The 18,646-nt window shown below is 32.9% G+C and overlaps 3 protein-coding genes across 7 annotated transcripts in view; 2 read left to right on the forward strand and 1 right to left on the reverse strand.

Moving 5' to 3' along the window:
* The first annotated feature begins 224 nt into the window (after positions 1-224).
* LOC123217210 (F-box/WD-40 repeat-containing protein At3g52030) lies at positions 225-5,143 on the forward strand. 2 transcript variants are annotated; one of them, XM_044638041.1, is made up of 9 exons: positions 226-516; positions 620-811; positions 1,422-1,476; positions 2,113-2,211; positions 2,793-2,896; positions 3,343-3,432; positions 3,598-3,737; positions 3,920-4,004; positions 4,512-5,143. In XM_044638041.1, exons 1-9 carry the CDS (start codon positions 359-361, stop codon positions 4,870-4,872), a joined length of 1,284 nt encoding a protein of 427 aa, XP_044493976.1. In that variant the 5' UTR covers positions 226-358; the 3' UTR covers positions 4,873-5,143. The 2 variants fall into 2 exon arrangements, with proteins under 2 accessions (XP_044493977.1, XP_044493976.1); XM_044638042.1 differs by lacking the exon at positions 620-811 and having other exon boundaries at positions 225-516.
* Positions 5,144-5,474: 331 nt separating this feature from the next.
* LOC123217213 (N-terminal acetyltransferase A complex catalytic subunit NAA10-like) lies at positions 5,475-7,308 on the forward strand. The gene is made up of 2 exons (XM_044638046.1): positions 5,475-5,882; positions 6,676-7,308. Exons 1-2 carry the CDS (start codon positions 5,583-5,585, stop codon positions 7,036-7,038), a joined length of 663 nt encoding a protein of 220 aa, XP_044493981.1. The 5' UTR covers positions 5,475-5,582; the 3' UTR covers positions 7,039-7,308.
* Positions 7,309-8,509: 1,201 nt separating this feature from the next.
* The window catches only part of LOC123217208 (protein PNS1-like), a 28,642-nt gene continuing 18,505 nt past the window's right edge, over positions 8,510-18,646 (reverse strand). The window contains exons 1-6 of one of the 4 annotated variants that reach the window (XM_044638038.1): positions 11,238-11,340; positions 10,716-11,087; positions 9,626-10,537; positions 9,263-9,496; positions 8,927-9,119; positions 8,510-8,841 (exon numbers count right to left, since the gene is read on the reverse strand). In XM_044638038.1, the coding sequence (XP_044493973.1) occupies positions 8,943-9,119; positions 9,263-9,496; positions 9,626-10,537; positions 10,716-11,087; positions 11,238-11,249 (1,707 nt within the window). In that variant the 5' untranslated portion in view covers positions 11,250-11,340 and the 3' untranslated portion in view covers positions 8,510-8,841; positions 8,927-8,942. Of the gene's footprint in view, positions 9,120-9,262; positions 9,497-9,625; positions 10,538-10,715; positions 11,088-11,237; positions 11,341-15,384; positions 15,745-15,894; positions 15,998-18,646 lie in introns of those variants that run through there. The other 3 variants (XM_044638040.1, XM_044638037.1, XM_044638039.1) reach the window with 3 other exon arrangements.

Below are 18,646 nucleotides of genomic sequence, written 5' to 3' on the forward strand. Positions count from 1 at the left end.
GGGGAAATTATATTTTTCTTAAAAATGCACTCTTTCAGAAATCTTGGTTTTCCATGGGTATGAATAAAAAATCTTAACAAGGGTAAATTAATTAAATTAATACAGTCGGTTAATTTTAACTGTTGATGGGTGAATATTTTGGTTTTAAAAAGTTGAGGGAGGGAACTGGTATTCATCAAACCTTTGGTGGGAACGGCTTTAAACAAAATATTAACGGTTTCAAACTAATGGCTCTGGATCTGACTCTCCCTCTACTCGCATTACTAAAACCGAAAGATGCTGTTTCGTCCATTGTCTCCCTCGGGCCACCGCCACTCTGTGAAGTAATCGTGTTACGGCCACTGAGAACTTGGCGGCAATGGAATTGATATCTTCCGGTAGTAAGTCACCTCCGAAGAAGAGAAGTTCGAAACCTCGTGCGAAAATTGAGTCCCTCGATCGCGACATCCTATGTACGATCTTCTCGTCTCTTGGACTCTTCGACCTCGTTCGATGCTCTCTTGTTTGCAAATCTTGGTAAGATATCTTCTTAAATCTCTAATTAACTGGTAAATGAAGTTAATCACGTTGTTTATAGATAAAATATAATTGACTCGTGAAATTATGTTTTCTGATGAAGGAATGCGACCATTAGTAGATCTAAGTTACTGCAAAAACTGTATTACAAGCTGCAGAATGATTCGCGTGTTATTTCAAATACGTCGAGTTCATCGATGAGGATGTATCTAGAGGAGCTTGCTATGAACCATCATAGGTTGTCTTTGGTCGAAGGACGTATTGATATCAATCAATGGAACGGTCATTCAGCACTGTAATAACCTATCACATTTGTTTAGTTTGTCGTTCCTGGAATTTAATTCGATTGTGCTTTTAGACGTTGAAAACAATTTAAACAGCTTAATGTCACTTAAAGTTCCAGTTGGTTATAAGTCAATATGCTGAAAATGTAGAACTAATAGCGCATTAGTTCTTAATATAAGGGGGCTTTTTATAGTTTTTCAAATGGTTCAAATTAAAAGTTTATGAAACTAGTTACTTTGTCATGGGGATTTGATTATGACAAGAAAATAAACCTTGCTTATGGATTGAACTTGTGTAAATTGGTTATAGAAGTGGTTTAATGAGGAATGATAATTGAAAAAGAAGTTAAAAGCTTAAAGATGGGTGGGAAAGAAAAGAACTGGGTAGGTTGAGGACAAGATGATGAAAGCGTTGAGGGGTGTTGGATGCGTTTGCATTAATCATAATCCTCCCCTGTGGCCTTAGTCATTCCAAAACTCTGAGGTCATGATAAAAAAACATTATGAACAGCTGCTTTTCAAAGATATTGGATCTTTTGTCTTATTTTTGGGGTATGTATGTATACTGTATGCAGAGCCATGTGGTTGCTTGTGTTATGTTTTAAACATGCTGCCTTTTAGGGTTGATCAGTGCCGAATGAAGAGGGGCTTGATCCTTACTGGTGTAGGTGATCAGGTACGATCTTGTGTAAACCAACGACACCACCATCCTTAATTGCTGTACTTGAAAAGCCAGCTTTTTGTTGACCTTTTACTAATGTTATGTTTAGCGAAACACTTGATAGAGTTCTTAGTATCTGTGATTTTTTTTTTTGTCATAGATAATTTTTATTCTTTTTTCTGTTTGTTCTATCTGTAGGTAGTATGATAATCAGAAAAATGATTCATGATAACTAGAAAGTCTTAATTTGTTTGATAATCTAGATGCTTTAGGGAATATACATCCAAATAATTATCAGATGGTTTCCAAATTTAATAAAATTGTTATGAGACTATAGGTGTATTAGACATCTATCAGGAAGTAACTATAATTCAGTCATTTTAGTATGTATGGGCTCGGTTGTAGATGTATCATTTCACTGGAAATGTTAACTTTGTTTGGAAATGTCATTCTTTGAACACTCTTAGAATTTTCTTTGTTGGGCCCAGCTCAATAAAATTTATGTCTGACAGTTAAGGTATCAGCTATGCGTCTTTAGAGCTTTAGATAGATGCCATTTACTGTGTAGTTTACTTTAATGGCTTCCCTTGTTTGATGAGTTTTGTTCTTCCGCTTAATTCTGCTGACAGTCTTGAATGGTAATGATTTTAGGTTATGCGTCTCTGGTCATTAGAAAGCTACAAATGCGTGGAAGAGTATTCCATACCAAGTAGAGTCTCGCTGGTCGACTTTGATTTTGATGAGAGCAAGGTAACTCAGACAATATCCATACCTTTTTTACTGGTAAACATGTCATGTAAACTTGACTCTACTGCTTTCATTTTCCTTTCTAAACTCCTTAACATGTAAGAGAATTTTACTTTATTTAAGTAGCCAAATTTAGTGATTTTAGAAACTCCATTAATCTGCTGTCAAAATCTGAGAGTATGAATTTTCTATGTTAGTGATACTTGCCATATCATTGCTTTTTTTTAATTTAAGAGGATTATAAGGTCATGAGAACACCTTCATTTCACAGTATCATAAACACATGGGATTTAATGGTTGTATTGTCCCTCCATGACCTGAACCTCTTGTTTGTAGGCAAGTTTGTTTATTTAAAAATAAATGCATGATAAATCATCTGCAACTTGTGATATGATGAGATTACATAATCGTGTTTATAGGTTACTTTTAAACTGAAGGAGAAGTCATGAATATACGTCCAATTTTTCTGTTTTCTCTTAAATTAAGGATGTGATTTTTTATGTTATACTAAAGTGTTGCAATTCATTTAACATTTTGAGCTCTGGAGAAAATCTCTATTATTTAATCAAATTATCATTTTTCAGATTGTTGGGTTAATTGGCACTCGTATATGCATATGGAGGCGTAATGGTGCAATGAGTGTGTTTCCCCCACGTGAAGGAACTTTCTTGAAGGGTTTATGTATGCGGTATGGAGATGTGTTCATATAGCATTTGTTAGTTACATTATTAATGTGTATCCATGTTAATATTGTGATAGGGAGTAACAAACTATCATGGTCAAATATGCATATCATTTTCTTTATATGATTTGATGCACAATTACTTTTGTAGATGCAAGACCGAAACAGGATTCAGAATGCATGATGTTTCTGCATTGATTTTTTTTTCGTTTTAACATCATAATTCAGTAATATTTTAATATGTAAGTTCAGTCTCCAGAATTGAACCTGTTTTGAATATATATGTTCTGTCTTTGCATTTGAGGAGAAAACTTTGTCATACCATGGACCCATAAGCATTCAAAATTGTTATTATCAAACATAAAGTGGTATTCTACAATGTGAAATAATTTTGCTTTGCTTTCTTTATGTCTGAATCACTGAAACTGATTTGCTTCTTTCTTGTTTTACAGTTACTTTGATCCAGAGGCTGTTGTTGGATGCGAAGATGGAACTGCCCGTGTGTTTGACATGTATAGTAGGCAATGCTCTCGAATCATTAGGTAAGTGCTGTCAGAAAGTTGTTAAATATTGTAGATTTCGTTGTTTCCTTACCATTATTTTCTGAAATTTTAATTTGTCAAGTTAGACTGTCTTTAAATGATTACAGATAATTTTTTTGAGCATCTACTTTCCTGAATGGTATTATTTTGGTCTTCAAATTGCAGGATGCATGCTGCACCTGTAACATGCTTGTCTTTGAGTGAGGATCAGTTAATTATTAGTGGATCCTCCAGTGGCAGTGTCACTATATCTGGCCACTCATCTGACCAGAGAGTAGCTAAACTAGGATCAAATAATTCCACAGGTTGTATATGCCTACTGTGTGAGGAACATATTTTAGCTTATTAATATATGTCCCTGTTTTCTGTTTCTCTGTTTTCTTCCTTGAAATGCAAAATTTCTTCACTTGCAATAATGTAGTATCATGCAAATGGTTTTATAGTCTGCCAGTGATTGCTTAGATATCATTTCATCTTTGCCTGACAGGTATTAAGACCTTGTGTTACAATCCACGGTCTTATCAAGTGTTTGCTGGAACTACTGCTGGATATGCACTTTGTTGGGAGCTTAGGTATGTGAATTGTGGTACTTTACTGGCTAGTTTGATGGAAGTCAGAATTCTAGAAATGGTTTAAACTTTTAAGTTTTTAACTTTGGATATCACCAATTTCAAATTTGAGGGATGCATGGTGTGGAGTTTCAATTAATTAGTTTAGTAAAGAATAGAAAACAAATTGAACTGTTTGGTTGCTATGAATCGTTAGAAGTGATAGGTAAAGATAATTTGTCCATAAAGCTGTTGCTACATTGTGCGTCTGTTCAATATAAATGAAACTTTGAATGATACATTGACAATCAGCAGTTGTGTTACCTCTTTGGTAATTTTGTTGCAAGGTGATTTTGTTGAAAACTAGCCATACCGAAGGACCAAAAATGGTGTCTAAATCTGTTCATTGGCATGGTTGTGTTGTTTGGCCAACTGCCTTGCTGAGCTAATCTTGAGTACTGTCATGATTCTTACCTTTTAAAGTTTCTCAAATCTTTGGATCCTAATAGATCTGCTTTATCCATTATGCAGGACAATGAAACCTTTATGGGAGACTCGAGTGAGTCCAAATGTTATTTACTCTTTGCAACACCTACAGCATGATGCATCAACAATAGTAGTTGGTGGAATAGATGGTGTGCTACGTGTGCTGGATCAGAATACCGGGGAGGTTCTCTCAAGCTGTGTCACAGACATAAGCACAGTATCAAGTTCCTCAGAAAACAAGTCTCCAGCAATTGAAAGAAAGAGAGGAGTAAGGCTCTCCAAAGATACCCTTATTGACAGAATTCCCAGAAGCACTCGACCTCCCATCACATGTTTGGCTGTTGGGATGAAAAAAGTTGTCACCACACACCATAACAAGTACATCAGACTTTGGAAGTTCGACTAGTTAGAGGAAAATGCTTGACATCTGCCTGAGTCAGACTTCTAATCTTGATACACCTTTAAATGTATTAGTATAAATTGTCACCAAATGCAGTCTTTTACCAGAACCCGTTTTACATCCTTTTTCTTCTGTTGACTACACAATTTTATGCTGATAGGTCTTCCTTTTAGGTTTATAATAAACGAAAACTTTGTAGCCGTTTAAGTATGCGGGAATGTCTGATATTTGCTGGTTTTTCTAATTTAATAAAACTATATGTGCATACTTTTGGATACATGAATGATGTGTCATCATGCGATTGAATGATTTTGAATTAGGAATAAAATAACATTTAATTATACAATGATATATTATTTGTATTTAACAATGTGTATACATAATATTACTCACCGACTATGGAGTAATGTTGTGAATGTTTGTAAACTATCCTAATAGACTTTGCTTAAATATTATTTTTTTTTAAATTTTAATTGTATAAATAAATGTATTTTTATTCATAAGAGGATAGGCTATATCAAATCTACTCCTAGCAGCCCAAGTGAGAAGCCCAATAACATGGCCCAAGCTCAGATTACCTTCTAATCATGTCTACAAAATCCACTTCTTAGTTCTTATTTGCTCCAGTCGATCTTCTCTCTCACCACAAAAACAAATCGGATAAACCCTAAACCTAAACACTCCAAAGACGATCACAATCTCCACCGAGAGAAAGAATGGTGTGCATACGTAAGGCGACAGTGGATGACTTACTTGCAATGCAAGCATGCAACTTGTTCTGTCTGCCAGAAAACTACCAGATGAAGTATTACTTTTACCACATTCTTTCGTGGCCGCAGCTCCTCTACGTAGCCGAAGACTACAACGGCCGTATTGTCGGTTACGTGTTGGCCAAGATGGAAGAAGAAAGCAACGAGTGCCACGGCCATATTACGTCACTCGCTGTGCTTCGTACGCATCGCAAGCTGGGATTGGCTACCAAGCTCATGAGCGCTGCCCAGAATGCCATGGGGCAGGTAAACTTTTTTATCATTATTTTTAGATTATGTTTCTTTTCTCTAAATTAATGATGTTTTAATTTTGATGCTTGATTTGAGTTTATGATTATTTGAAGCATACTCGTATATTAATTAAATAAAATTTATTTTTTTTGAAATAAATGTATATTTGAATTAGGATATGAGAAGTGCAAGAGTGTTGAACTGCTTAATAAAGCTAGAAACTGGGCTGCTGAAGATTATTTTTGATAAAATATCTTTGTTCAAGCTTTTTTCTTGCTTGTTAAAGAAAATCATGGTTAACTTCAGTGCCTGTATGGATATTGCTGATAAAATAATTTCCAAAAACTAAGCTAAAATTGAAAATTTTGAGAGTATGTGATATTGTTTTCTAAATTGTCTCTAGAGTTAAAAATAATGGAAAATAGAGTTCAAAAATTGATTTAACAGTAAAAAAAGATTAAAAAATTTTCTATTTTATGATATTTTTAGGATTATGATTAAAAACTGCATTTGTAAACGTTTCAACTAAGCACACGCTTTTATAATTGGTGGTAACCCTAGTCCTCGGAAAGGAGGAATTCTATTTAAATTTCTTATCAAGAAGGTGCTTGGCTTCTCAAAGTTAATTGATTTATTTCAAAATGCTAATTAAATTTTAAATGATCTTGAAAGTTAAAATTCTCCTTAAGGCAAAGCTTTAGTTTCTGTAGTCATTTAGCAAAGCAGATTAACTAATATAACTAAAGGTTAGCAAAATTTAGGTGACATAAATTATTATATTACTTATTTTTAAAGTGATCTGACACAGGTGTTTGGAGCTGAGTATGTGTCACTACATGTCAGGAAGAGTAATAGGGCAGCATTTAATTTGTACACAGGAACTTTGGGTTATAAAATTCATGATGTGGAGGCAAAGTACTATGCTGATGGGGAGGATGCTTATGATATGCGAAAGCAGCTAAAGGAAAAGCAGACTCATAACCATGCACAGCAGCATCACCACCACCACCACCACCATCACCACCACCACCACCACCATCATCATCATCACCATAGTGGTGGGTGCTGTTCTGGTGAGGTAAAAAGTGCAGATGCAAGGAGTGCTGAGGTCAGAGGAGACTCAAAATCAGATTTGAAAGCCACCACGAAATCAGATTCAAGAAATGGGTGATAACCGGAGGTAAAGTGGGTATTTGGAGAAATGGGAGCTGTGGTTTTCCTCATTGTGTTTGTTGAATCATTATTGGTGATATGGAATATTTATAATGTGTTCCTTAATAATACACTGGACAAGGAGTCTGCAGTTATTTCTGTTTACCACTCATACAGAATTACCGTCATGAAGGTAGTTATTAAGTGGTATCTATAAATCCTTGTCTTACTGTGTGTCTTTTGTGCAAATAATTATTTAACAGTTCATTGATGGCTATTTTTTCTTTAATGGGAGTTATACTGCAACAAGAAACAAGCTGCTTACATTATATTATTCACATTTGTTGGGTATCATATCATGCACGATTGCATATGTTTCATGTTGTGCTTTCGAGATTGATGGTGTGTGCTCTTATGAATTGATTTCTATAAGATGATAGCAATTTGGATCCTTTATAGATATTCAGCATTAAATAGGCATGATGAGATAGATATTCTTTGATATGTGAGGTTTTTTTTTTTTTTTGGTTGAGATTTTACAGGGATATATGTCTTTAATATCTTTGACATTATTTATCTGGTTTATGCCTAGCTTTCTTGTGTAGCTGGAATGGACCTTTAATAGATAAATGAAAATTTAAAAAATAGAAAATAGGTGACCTTGAATGACAAATGTTAAGGTTTCTATTTGTTTTATTTGTTATGCCATTGAAGTGTTTTGGTAAGATGGCTTTCTTGGATACCAGTTACCTAGTCAGAGAGACCAATAATACCCAACTAGGAGCAACTGGACTTTTTAAAACAGACGTTCATTTATAAAACTCTTTATAACAACCTTCTCAGACTATTATATTTGTTTATATGTTGTCATCATATTACGTATAGCTGAATTGACAAAATTAAAAGCTAAAATCATACAAGTCAATTATTGAAGGATATTGCCAGAATATACTTTTATTATTTCAGGAAATTACTCTTAGGGATGATGCAAGAGCATGCGTCTATGGCAAGTCAAATTCTTGGTTTCTTCTTGCGCCATATAAATAGAAAAGAACCCTTGCCCACCAGATGGTGGGCTTTTCTACAATTACCCAGCCAGCAAGACCCCATAGATCATGTAGCATGATTAAGGGCTGGCTTTACAATCCACAGATTTGTTATCTATTATTTAAAAGTTGAATAGCGCAAAGTTGGTGGCCGTCTGTCATATGCTCTCATTTACATTTATGACCGTTTTGGATTTGATTTATGGTTAATGAAATAATTTTGTTAATGGATTAATATGTTTTAAATAGTTTATTTCCTTTCCTAATTGACAGTTAAAAGCTGGTTAAGAATCAGCCTTTTCTAGTTACAGCATGTTCTTCTCCACTTAGCAATAACCAACCAACCACTTCATCTCTTTTTTACCTAACCCTTGCCTTCGCTCTGAATTATTCTAGAATTCTAGGAGGTAACCCAATATTTAAATCCTCAACATGGCTTCAACATTCAGCTACAACTCATGCAGATCCTTGCAATATTTCATTGAAAAATATGAGACAAAAGGCATAATAGTGGGGCTTTTTACCATCGAATATGCCAATAATATATGCAAATATATGATTCAGAAAGACGCTTTTATCTAATTGTAGCCTTGTTTGATTGGCATCTCAGTAGGCTCTCCACATTTTCTCCTTTATCAATGACATCCAAGAAAAAAGTCCATACTTACACCATCAAAATTTGTTGTCATCACCAGTATTTCCACTTCCACCATTCTGGATGACCAGCCTGGGCTTCAATTGATTACTTGGATTCAGCAGATCCCCATTGAGGTCAACTGGTGCATAGTACATTTCAAAGGGTGCTAAACTCAAGTCAAGCCATGTTCATAACATTTTGGGAATTTACAGGAAAGAACATGCCTTTTTAACTTGTGCCCTATGTGTTGAATCGATGACGTGCTCGAGGCGTTGGAACAATGACATCACGACCAGCTTTGATCAAGGCGAGACGGTCCTTGATCATTGAATCGAACAGTCTGTTCTCAGGGTTTTCTGCATAGCAAGCATAGTAGCAACTCACACAGGCATGAGGCAATGCCATTGCAATCCTGGTCTGAAACATCGAAATTATAACCAAGTCAATCAAATGTGGGGATTATAGATACCGAAGAATACCCACGTTGATCGTATCGGCAATGAAATGCATAATTAGAATAAATGACATACAAAAACTAGTCCAAAGGGGCAGCTATTTACCATAAGGTATCCCACAATGAAAGCAAGGAGGGAGATTGTGGCGGTGAAGGGCTGGTGCACTTTAGCTGTCCAAGCAGCCACGACTATGACACACATTGAACCACTGCACACTCCAGTAAGGAAGCAGAGAGCACTGGTCATGTCCGAGTCAACAATGCATTCCATTTCTTGCCTCTCAAAGAGCCCCCAAGTGTCTTGCGATGCCTTCACAAAGCCTTTTCCATATGCAGCTATCTGTGTAGTGATTTGAATATGGAATGATTAAATCCCAGAATAAATTGAAGTTAAGCCCTTGGCACTGACTATTGTCGTATAAACAACTAAGGAAAAACACTAATGTTAATGGCTTATCAGCAACAATACCTGTACATAGGCCCAGCTATTTCCATATCTGAAGATGGACTCCATAACTCTGAGACAGCAATGTGCACATGAAAACATGAATTCATCTTCTCCCTCTAGTAAATTTAAACCCCGGGCTACAATTCTCATAGCTTCAATAGTCGGCACAAATAAAGACCCAAGACAAGCGCTTCCAAGATTAATAGTCAAGGCTCTTTGGAAGCAATATCCAGTATTAGATTGCATTCCCCTGAGATAATACAGAGCAATCACTCTACTAACTGTTAGATTTACAACATTCCTCATTACTTCTGTTGTCCAGAGCAAGCTCAACATCAATGCAATGATAATTAAAGGCGGAACGGAAAAATTCAATGCTCCAACAACAGCTAAAATCCAGAGAGACATCCATGTAAAACCAGCTCCAAGCGTCCAATAAGTAGGTTGATTCAAATCTGGGAACTTTGAAATGGGTCGCAATGATTTAATCAAAACTTCAGTAGAAAACCCAATTCTCTGGTTAACCCAGCAAGCATATAAGCCATTCCCTATTGCAAAGGCGATGAAGCAAACTCCAACACCATCGGTGGGAGGCTTTTGGAAGCAGATTAGGAGAATTCCAGCTGAAAGTGACATGAAGAACGAGCTCCATAGTATGAAATGAACCGTGATTCGAGGCCAAACCCTGACAGCCTTTTGCCAAGCAAAAGCAAGAGTGATGCTTAAAAGAGAGGCAGCTTCAACTTGAGGCAGAAAATACTCTAACACCCTTTTCTCTTTTTTCTTAGTAGAGTCTGATGCTACTAATAGGCCTTGAATTCCCTTGAATATTAGAAATCCCACTAGCCCAACAGCCAGCACCATGTGAAGAACAAAAATAGACAGAGATATCTTGTTGGTGTAGCTTGTTGAATTCAATGTTGTAGGTGAAATCTGGTCGAAGACAAGAAAAACCAAACAAAAAATTTCAAATTAATAACTTGAAAATTAAGCATTAACTAAGACTCCTCGGTATAACCTATGAAACCGACTAATACATGTAGAGATTCAACTTGAAAAATACTGCAAAAAAAATTTAAAAAAAAACTATTTTTGCTTGTTTAGGAGTTACCTGTGAGGTTGGTGTTGGAGTAGAGCGAGGCTGAGAAAGAGGAGTAGCAACTCTAGAAGCTGCAACTCTTGTAGGAGCGGCGACTCTTGTACGGCCACCATTAATGGCAATCCTCAAAGGATTTGTTGGGTTCAACGTTCGTAACATTGACATATTAAACCCTCTTTGATCAGCAGGAATATTGTTATTAAGATCATAAACATTATCATTTCTCTCGACCACCTTTTCTTCCACAGACTCCACATGACCCATCTCCCCTTTCTCCACATCTCTCACTGTCTCTTCTTCTTCTTCTTCTTCTTCCTGTTTTCTCTTCCCATTCTCTCCTCTTTCTTCTCCTTCTTCTTTCTTCTGACTCTCTCTCTCTTCCACCTAACGCACACACCCAAAAAAACAGAAAAGGATCCGGAAAGCTCATCAGCAAGTAAACATAAAATTAAATATTAAAAACCAAAACTTTAACATACTATGGCATGAAGAGAAGCAAAAGAACTTAAAAAAGGAGAGTAGAAGTTATCTTACAGCGGCACCCATGGCGGCGATGGAGTGGGAAATGATGTTTGAAATGTTTTAGATTTGATATTGGATTGTTTGTAACGACAGATGATGAAGATATGTCACCGGCAAATATACTGTTACAATTTGTAAATTATTACAGCAAACAACAAGATGGGGACCACCTTTTCACATGTTCCGCTGAAGGGCGCGTGTATGTTACGGACAAATCATTGGGGAGATTAGTGCATGTGGTATTTCACACATGTAGAATGTGGACGAGAGTCTTTATGTGTCTGTCCACGGCCCATATTACTTCAAGTAAGATTTTATTTTATTTTATTTGGTTAATTATAAAGAATTCCTTACTCCATTGATTTCCACATGATTTATAATGGAGATATTTTTTATTTTTATGTTTCTAAACATTTTTAGAGGTGAGAATATAAAAATATTTAATATATTATATTCCTAGAGAAAATTAAGTCCATGTTTTTTTTATTACAAAAAAAATCCATTTTTTTTTACATTTTAATTTTTAATTTACGTGGATATATTTATACTAATTTATCCTATTTTAAATTATGTAAATACTTAATTTTATGTGTTAGGGGTAAGATTGGGGGTGGATACGAACGGGGCAAACTCATAACATTCTTTAATTTAAGTTCAGTTTGAATAAAAAATAGTTTAATTAGAGTTCAATTTAAATTCGTCAAGCTAATATTAAAGGTGATTTGAATTCAATTTTAATGAAAATTGTTTAGTTTGAGTTTAATTCGAATTTATAATTCAAATTCATGGTTAAGATATGTGTCTTAAATTTATGGTTTGAATTTATGACTTATTAATAAAACGATATCATTTAACAATTATTTATCATAATTTGAATCAAATCATAAGTTAAGTTTGAATTGAATCGAAACCACCTATTCAGTTTACGAGTTAAACAAAACTAAATTTTCTTTAACTTTATTTTAAAATAAATTAAATCTCTTAATTCAAACTTAATTTAGATTCAAAATAAATAAATTTGAATTAAGTCAAACTAATTTTTAAACTTTAATTAACTCGATTCAATCCAACACATAGGATTTGGGAAGACTGAATTTTGTAGTGGTAAAAAGTGAAATTGAAAGTGAAAGTGAAAGTGAAATGGAAAAGGACAAGAACAGGAAGATTGGATAAGGTTTTGTTGGGCGTGTAAGACACTACAACCTCCCATTTTTTATTCAATTTAACTCTATTAAATTAATGAGTACTTAGTAGTTTGGCATTAATTAAGATTTATAACTATAGTTTAACGAAGATTATGATACGCAAAGTTTGTCTTAATTTTTTAAAAGTAAATTAAAAACCCATTAAATACTAGAATATGTGACATGTCTTATCAACAACTCTGTTCTCATGATTAGTCTTGGTCTTATTAACATTAACCTTGATTACTCATGTGTTGGCGTGAAGAAAAAGTATTACTTTTTCCCAATTTTATGAAGGCCAAACGACTATTTCTCACCAAAGTATTTCCGTTTCTCAGGCTTCTCTTTGTTCATTATTTTAAAAAGGTTAAAAGACTATTTTCCACTCAAAGTGTATTGTGTTTTCAAATTTTTTTTTAAATTTTAATAATATCAAATATTCACTCATAAATAATTAAAATTAATTATAATAAAGATAAAATCGTTATTTTTTCTATAATATTAAAAATAAACTAAAATATAATTTCTTTTTATCCACTTAAAGTTTAAAAACTAAAAATTTCTCTCAGTCTAAGTTTTAAAAAATGATAATTTAACTATAGAGTTTCATTTTAAAATCTCCAATGTTATCTCTAGCTCTGTTGCTGATAACCTCTCCCTCCATCGATCTCTCTTCTCTTATTTAGATTTATTATAATATCTTTAATAAGGTTACTATGTTATTTTATTCAAACAGATTCTCCATCTTGGTTGGTATAGGACTTTATAACCATTCAATTGAATAATTCAATAATATTATTTTAATTTAACACCAATAAATTTCGAATTCAAACTTCCTTCAGACTATAATTGCGGAGGGTTGATTGTGTTATACCGTTGGTCAAAATTTGGGGTGAAACTTCCAGAAGAAACCTGGGGTGACAGTGTGATTAATTATTATACCAACCAAATAGCAAGTGGGTTGCAGAGTAAGTTATGAGCATACAATAAATAAAAAAACATACACCATTAAATTAAATTATATGGATAATTTTTATACATAATTTTATATATAAATAATAATATATAATTATATAATTAAAAATTAAATATATAATATTACTTAAATAAATAAATTGTGAAGGCACGTAAATTGTTAAATTCCCAAAATGGGTTTACAAAGTGATAGGTCAGGATGAGCATTAAAAACTGTTGTTTGCAGATATCAATATCTGCAATGTACCACAACATTCATACCATATCATGTCATATCATAAATCCAACAAAATCATACATCCATACTGTGCCACATGACACCAAAACCCACCACAATTGTTGCTTTCATTCACATTAAATAATAATTCAATATTTGGGATAACCACATTTCCCACCCCCTTTTGAGTCCCAATGATGTTTACTTCTCCCATCTTTCAAAGATCCTACCAGTAAAATTCATTTTTCAACTGAATGTGAAAGGAAAATATAAAAAGAATATAATTAAAAAGAAAGGCGAGCCTTTAAATAAATAAAGTAGTAGGCATGGTTAAAAAGCAGATTAGAAAACTAGTCAAATTAAGAGAAGACATAATGAAATTTAGAACAGAAGGTGACAGACAGCTGGGAGGGGAAGGGAAGAGTCTGTCACTGAAAATTGGTCACGTGCAGGGAAAGCTGAAATCAATTCAACATCTTTTGGATATAAATGATGTCAGAAAAACGTGAGGATTGTATCGTTTAGTCAAAAGTGGATGACATGGATCCACTTCATCTTGTCCATTCATGATTGAGATGGGAAAGGGGAATGTTAGGAAGAAGGCGCCCTCAGGGCAACCAACGATATGATGAAGACTCTTCAACTTTGTTTTATTCTGTTTATTCTCGTATATAATTTTACACGTCTCTACTTCAAAAGACATTGCTCATAATCGAGTTAAGCCACTGTTCATAGTCAAGAAAAACCCAACATGTTTCAGTAATTTCAATGTCAGTTGCCTTGATATGAAGTTAATGAAATTACAAGTAATGAGTTCTATCTTGAAGCCTAACACACAAGTGAAAGAAGTGCAAGAAACATACAATACCCACAGCCCCCCACGAGATAGCTTGGCTGGTGAAGCTGTGGAATCCCCAAAAGAGTCCCAAGAGGGGGCTTGAGTTTGAGACCTGTCGGTGTTTTTTGATTCAAAATGCCAGTCCAAAACAAAGCAGGTATATTTCACCAATAAGTGAAAGAAAGAAGAATAAAAAAAAAAAAGTGAAATCTATAGCTTCCAATGAAGCAAGTATATTTCACCAATAATCTCAAGATATTCAAAAGAAAAAGCCATACAATTGTTAATTTCAAGAAAAACAATATTTTATAACAATTTTCCTTTGACCTATAAATAATTCATATATATATATATATATATATATATATATATATATATATATATATATATATATATATATATATACCGACATAAATATTCTAATCAAGTGTGGGTTTGCCTCATAAAGGCCCAAATTTGTCCATGATTATGTGACATCTTATACTTGAACTTAGAGGCTAAGAACAAAAGCATTGTGGGTTAAAAATTACTTTCCCTGAAAAACTTTATATACCGAGGGTTTGAGGACAATTCAAGCTAATTAAAACCTAGAGATCAAAACCAAGCTAATAACATTTTATAACAGCAGCACTGTGGCATATATATATATATATATATATATATATATATATATATATATATATATATATAAAGAGGATTATACAACATAAAATAGTATTATTTAGACTGTATAGTTTGCACCAAAATCCAATGATTGATTAATAATTAAGAGAATGTTATTTATTTCCACCGTAAATTGATATTTAACGTTTATATTAAAGTTGAGAGAAAGAGACAACAAGGGAGAGAATATTCGATCTCAAATTATACACAAGACGAAGAACCATAGCCATATTTTACTTACATGATTGATGGAATCAAATCACTATTTAAACACCAATTTGCCTGTGAGGTTGGTGTTGGAGTAGAGCGAGGCTGAGAAAGAGGAGTAGCAACTCTAGAAGCTGCAACTCTTGTAGGAGCGGCGACTCTTGTACGGCCACCATTAATGGCAATCCTCAAAGGATTTGTTGGGTTCAACGTTCGTAACATTGACATATTAAACCCTCTTTGATCAGCAGGAATATTGTTATTAAGATCATAAACATTATCATTTCTCTCGACCACCTTTTCTTCCACAGACTCCACATGATCCATCTCCCCTTTCTCCACATCTCTCACTGTCTCTTCTTCTTCCTGTTTTCTCTTCCCATTCTCTCCTCTTTCTTCTCCTTCTTCTTTCTTCTGACTCTCTCTCTCTTCCACCTAACGCACACACCCAAAAAAACAGAAAAGGATCCGGAAAGCTCATCAGCAAGTAAACATAAAATTAAATATTAAAAACCAAAACTTTAACATACTATGGCATGAAGAGAAGCAAAAGAACTTAAAAAAGGAGAGTAGAAGTTATCTTACAGCGGCACCCATGGCGGCGATGGAGTGGGAAATGATGTTTGAAATGTTTTAGATTTGATATTGGATTGTTTGTAACGACAGACGATGATGATATGTCACCGGCAAATATACTGTTACAATTTGTAAATTATTACAGCAAACAACAAGATGGGGACCACCTTTTCACATGTTCCGCTGAAGGGCGCGTGTATGTTACGGACAAATCATTGGGGAGATTAGTGCATGTGGTATTTCACACATGTAGAATGTGGACGAGAGTCTTTATGTGTCTGTCCACGGCCCATATTACTTCAAGTAAGATTTTATTTTATTTTATTTGGTTAATTATAAAGAATTCCTTACTCCATTGATTTCCACATGATTTATAATGGAGATATTTTTTTTTATTTTTTATTTTTATGTTTCTAAACATTTTTAGAGGTGAGAATATAAAATTATTTAATATATTATATTCCTAGAGAAAATTAAGTCCATGTTTTTTTTATTACAAAAAAAAATCCATTTTTTTTTACATTTTAATTTTTAATTTACGTGGATATATTTATACTAATTTATCCTATTTTAAATTATGTAAATACTTAATTTTATGTGTTAGGGGTAAGATTGGGGGTGGATACGAACGGGGCAAACTCATAACATTCTTTAATTTAAGTTCAGTTTGAATAAAAAATAGTTTAATTAGAGTTCAATTTAAATTCGTCAAGTTAATATTAAAGGTAATTTGAATTCAATTTTAATGAAAATTGTTTAGTTTGAGTTTAATTCGAATTTATAATTCAAATTCATGGTTAAGATATGTGTCTTAAATTTATGGTTTGAATTTATGACTTATTAATAAAACGATATCGTTTAACAATTATTTATCATAATTTGAATCAAATAATAAGTTAAGTTTGAATTGAATCGAAACCATCTATTCAGTTTACGAGTTAAACTAAACTAAATTTTCTTTAACTTAATTTTAAAATGAATTAAATCTCTTAATTCAAACTTAATTTAGATTCAAAATAAATAAATTTGAATTAAGTCAAACTAATTTTCAAACTTTAATTAACTCAATTCAATCCAACACATAGGATTTGGGAAGACTGAATTTTGTAGTGGTAAAAAGTGAAATTGAAAGTGAAAGTGAAAGTGAAATGGAAAAGGACAAGAACAGGAAGATTGGATAAGGTTTTGTTGGACTGTTGGTAATAGAGCCGGAGATATCATCAGAGATTTTAAAACCAAACCCTAGGGTGAAACTGCCATTTTTTAAAACTTAGACTGGAGAAAAATTTTAGTTTTCAAAGTTTAGGGAGTATAAAAATAGATTATATTTTAGTTTATTTTTTAATATTATAGAAAAATTGACGATTTTACTCTTATCACCGTTATTTTTAACTGGTCATAAGTGAGTATTTGATGTTTTTATAGTTAAATGATAAAAACTTGTCATTACAGCATATCTTGAGTGGGAAATAGTTGTTTGGCCTTATTTACACATAAAATTATACAGAGAGAGTGGGCTCAGAAAAGGGTGGTCCCTATAGTATGTGGTGGAAAAGTACAGGTAGCCCAGAAAACGCGTTGTTTCGTCCGTTAGTGCCGTGAAAGAAAGTTTATAAATGGGAAATTGAAATTTTTAGCACTTTTTTATTCCGTCTGTACAAAATTGCCACCTATCCTAAAGCTTTCACAAATTTACCACAACAGTACTCACCTTCCCCAAAATACCCTTATTCAATCTTTCATGCACAAATTTTCTCTCTCTTCTTCTCTGCAACTTTTTTTTCTCTTCTTCCTTTTCTTCCAAAGTGATAAAAGAATCACTCTCTCTTCTGGAAAAAAATGTTGAATTCTTCAGATTTCAAAAACAAAAGCAGGAAAGAAAATACTGAATTCTTCAGAATAAGAATTCTTCAAAATAAGGATTTAAAAAAAAAAGAGCAACCCACAAAAAAACTCAATTGGAAAAAATTGACTATCGAAAAAGTGTAAGAAATGACCATCGAAGAAGATGACATTCAGTAGGATTTAACTGAAAAAAAAAATTTGCGTTTAATCCAAAAAAAAAAAAACTTGGCGTGAAATCTGGGAATTAGGCCAGGTTGGCGTTAACATATAAGGGTTGGCGACGCCAACCCTTATATGCATATAATGTATTTATATTAATATATTAATATATATTATTATATTATTATTTAGTATAATATTATAATTATATTATACTATTATAATATAATATATATTATAATAATATATATTATATTTTAATATTATTATAATATTATATTATATATTATAATATATAATAATTATATATTATATTATATTTTTAATTTCCAATATTATAATTATATTATATAATTATATATTATGTAATATATTATATATAATATATATGTATATATATATTTGCCAGGGTTGGCGTTTCCGCCAACCCTGGCTTTATATATATATTATTATATTTTTGTTATTATTTAATTATTTAATTATATAATTATAATATTATATATTATATTTAATATATTATAATATATAATTATATAATAAAAAAATATATATAATTATATATTATAAAATATATATTAATATATTATATAATATATAATATAATTATTTATTATAATATAATTTTATATTTTATAAAATATATGTAAAAAGAGTCTGGGTTGGCCATAAGGGAAATTGAACTGTAGCATTAATGTAGGGTGGGCCCACCCTTTATGAAGCAAAGCAAGTGGTGTTGGAAAGGTTGGCGTACGTGTTA

The sequence above is a fragment of the Mangifera indica genome, chromosome 5 (assembly GCF_011075055.1).
Source record: "Mangifera indica cultivar Alphonso chromosome 5, CATAS_Mindica_2.1, whole genome shotgun sequence".
NCBI lineage: Eukaryota > Viridiplantae > Streptophyta > Magnoliopsida > Sapindales > Anacardiaceae > Mangifera > Mangifera indica.

Coding starts and splice junctions, on each gene's coding strand:
- LOC123217210 (XM_044638041.1), top strand. CDS start 359: ATGGAATTGATATCTTCCGGTAGTAAGTCACCTCCGAAGAAGAGAAGT. Junction 1,477..2,112: donor TTACTGGTGTAGGTGATCAG/GTACGATCTTGT, acceptor TAATGATTTTAG/GTTATGCGTCTCTGGTCATT. Junction 4,005..4,511: donor GCACTTTGTTGGGAGCTTAG/GTATGTGAATTG, acceptor TCCATTATGCAG/GACAATGAAACCTTTATGGG.
- LOC123217213 (XM_044638046.1), top strand. CDS start 5,583: ATGGTGTGCATACGTAAGGCGACAGTGGATGACTTACTTGCAATGCAA. Junction 5,883..6,675: donor CCCAGAATGCCATGGGGCAG/GTAAACTTTTTT, acceptor GATCTGACACAG/GTGTTTGGAGCTGAGTATGT.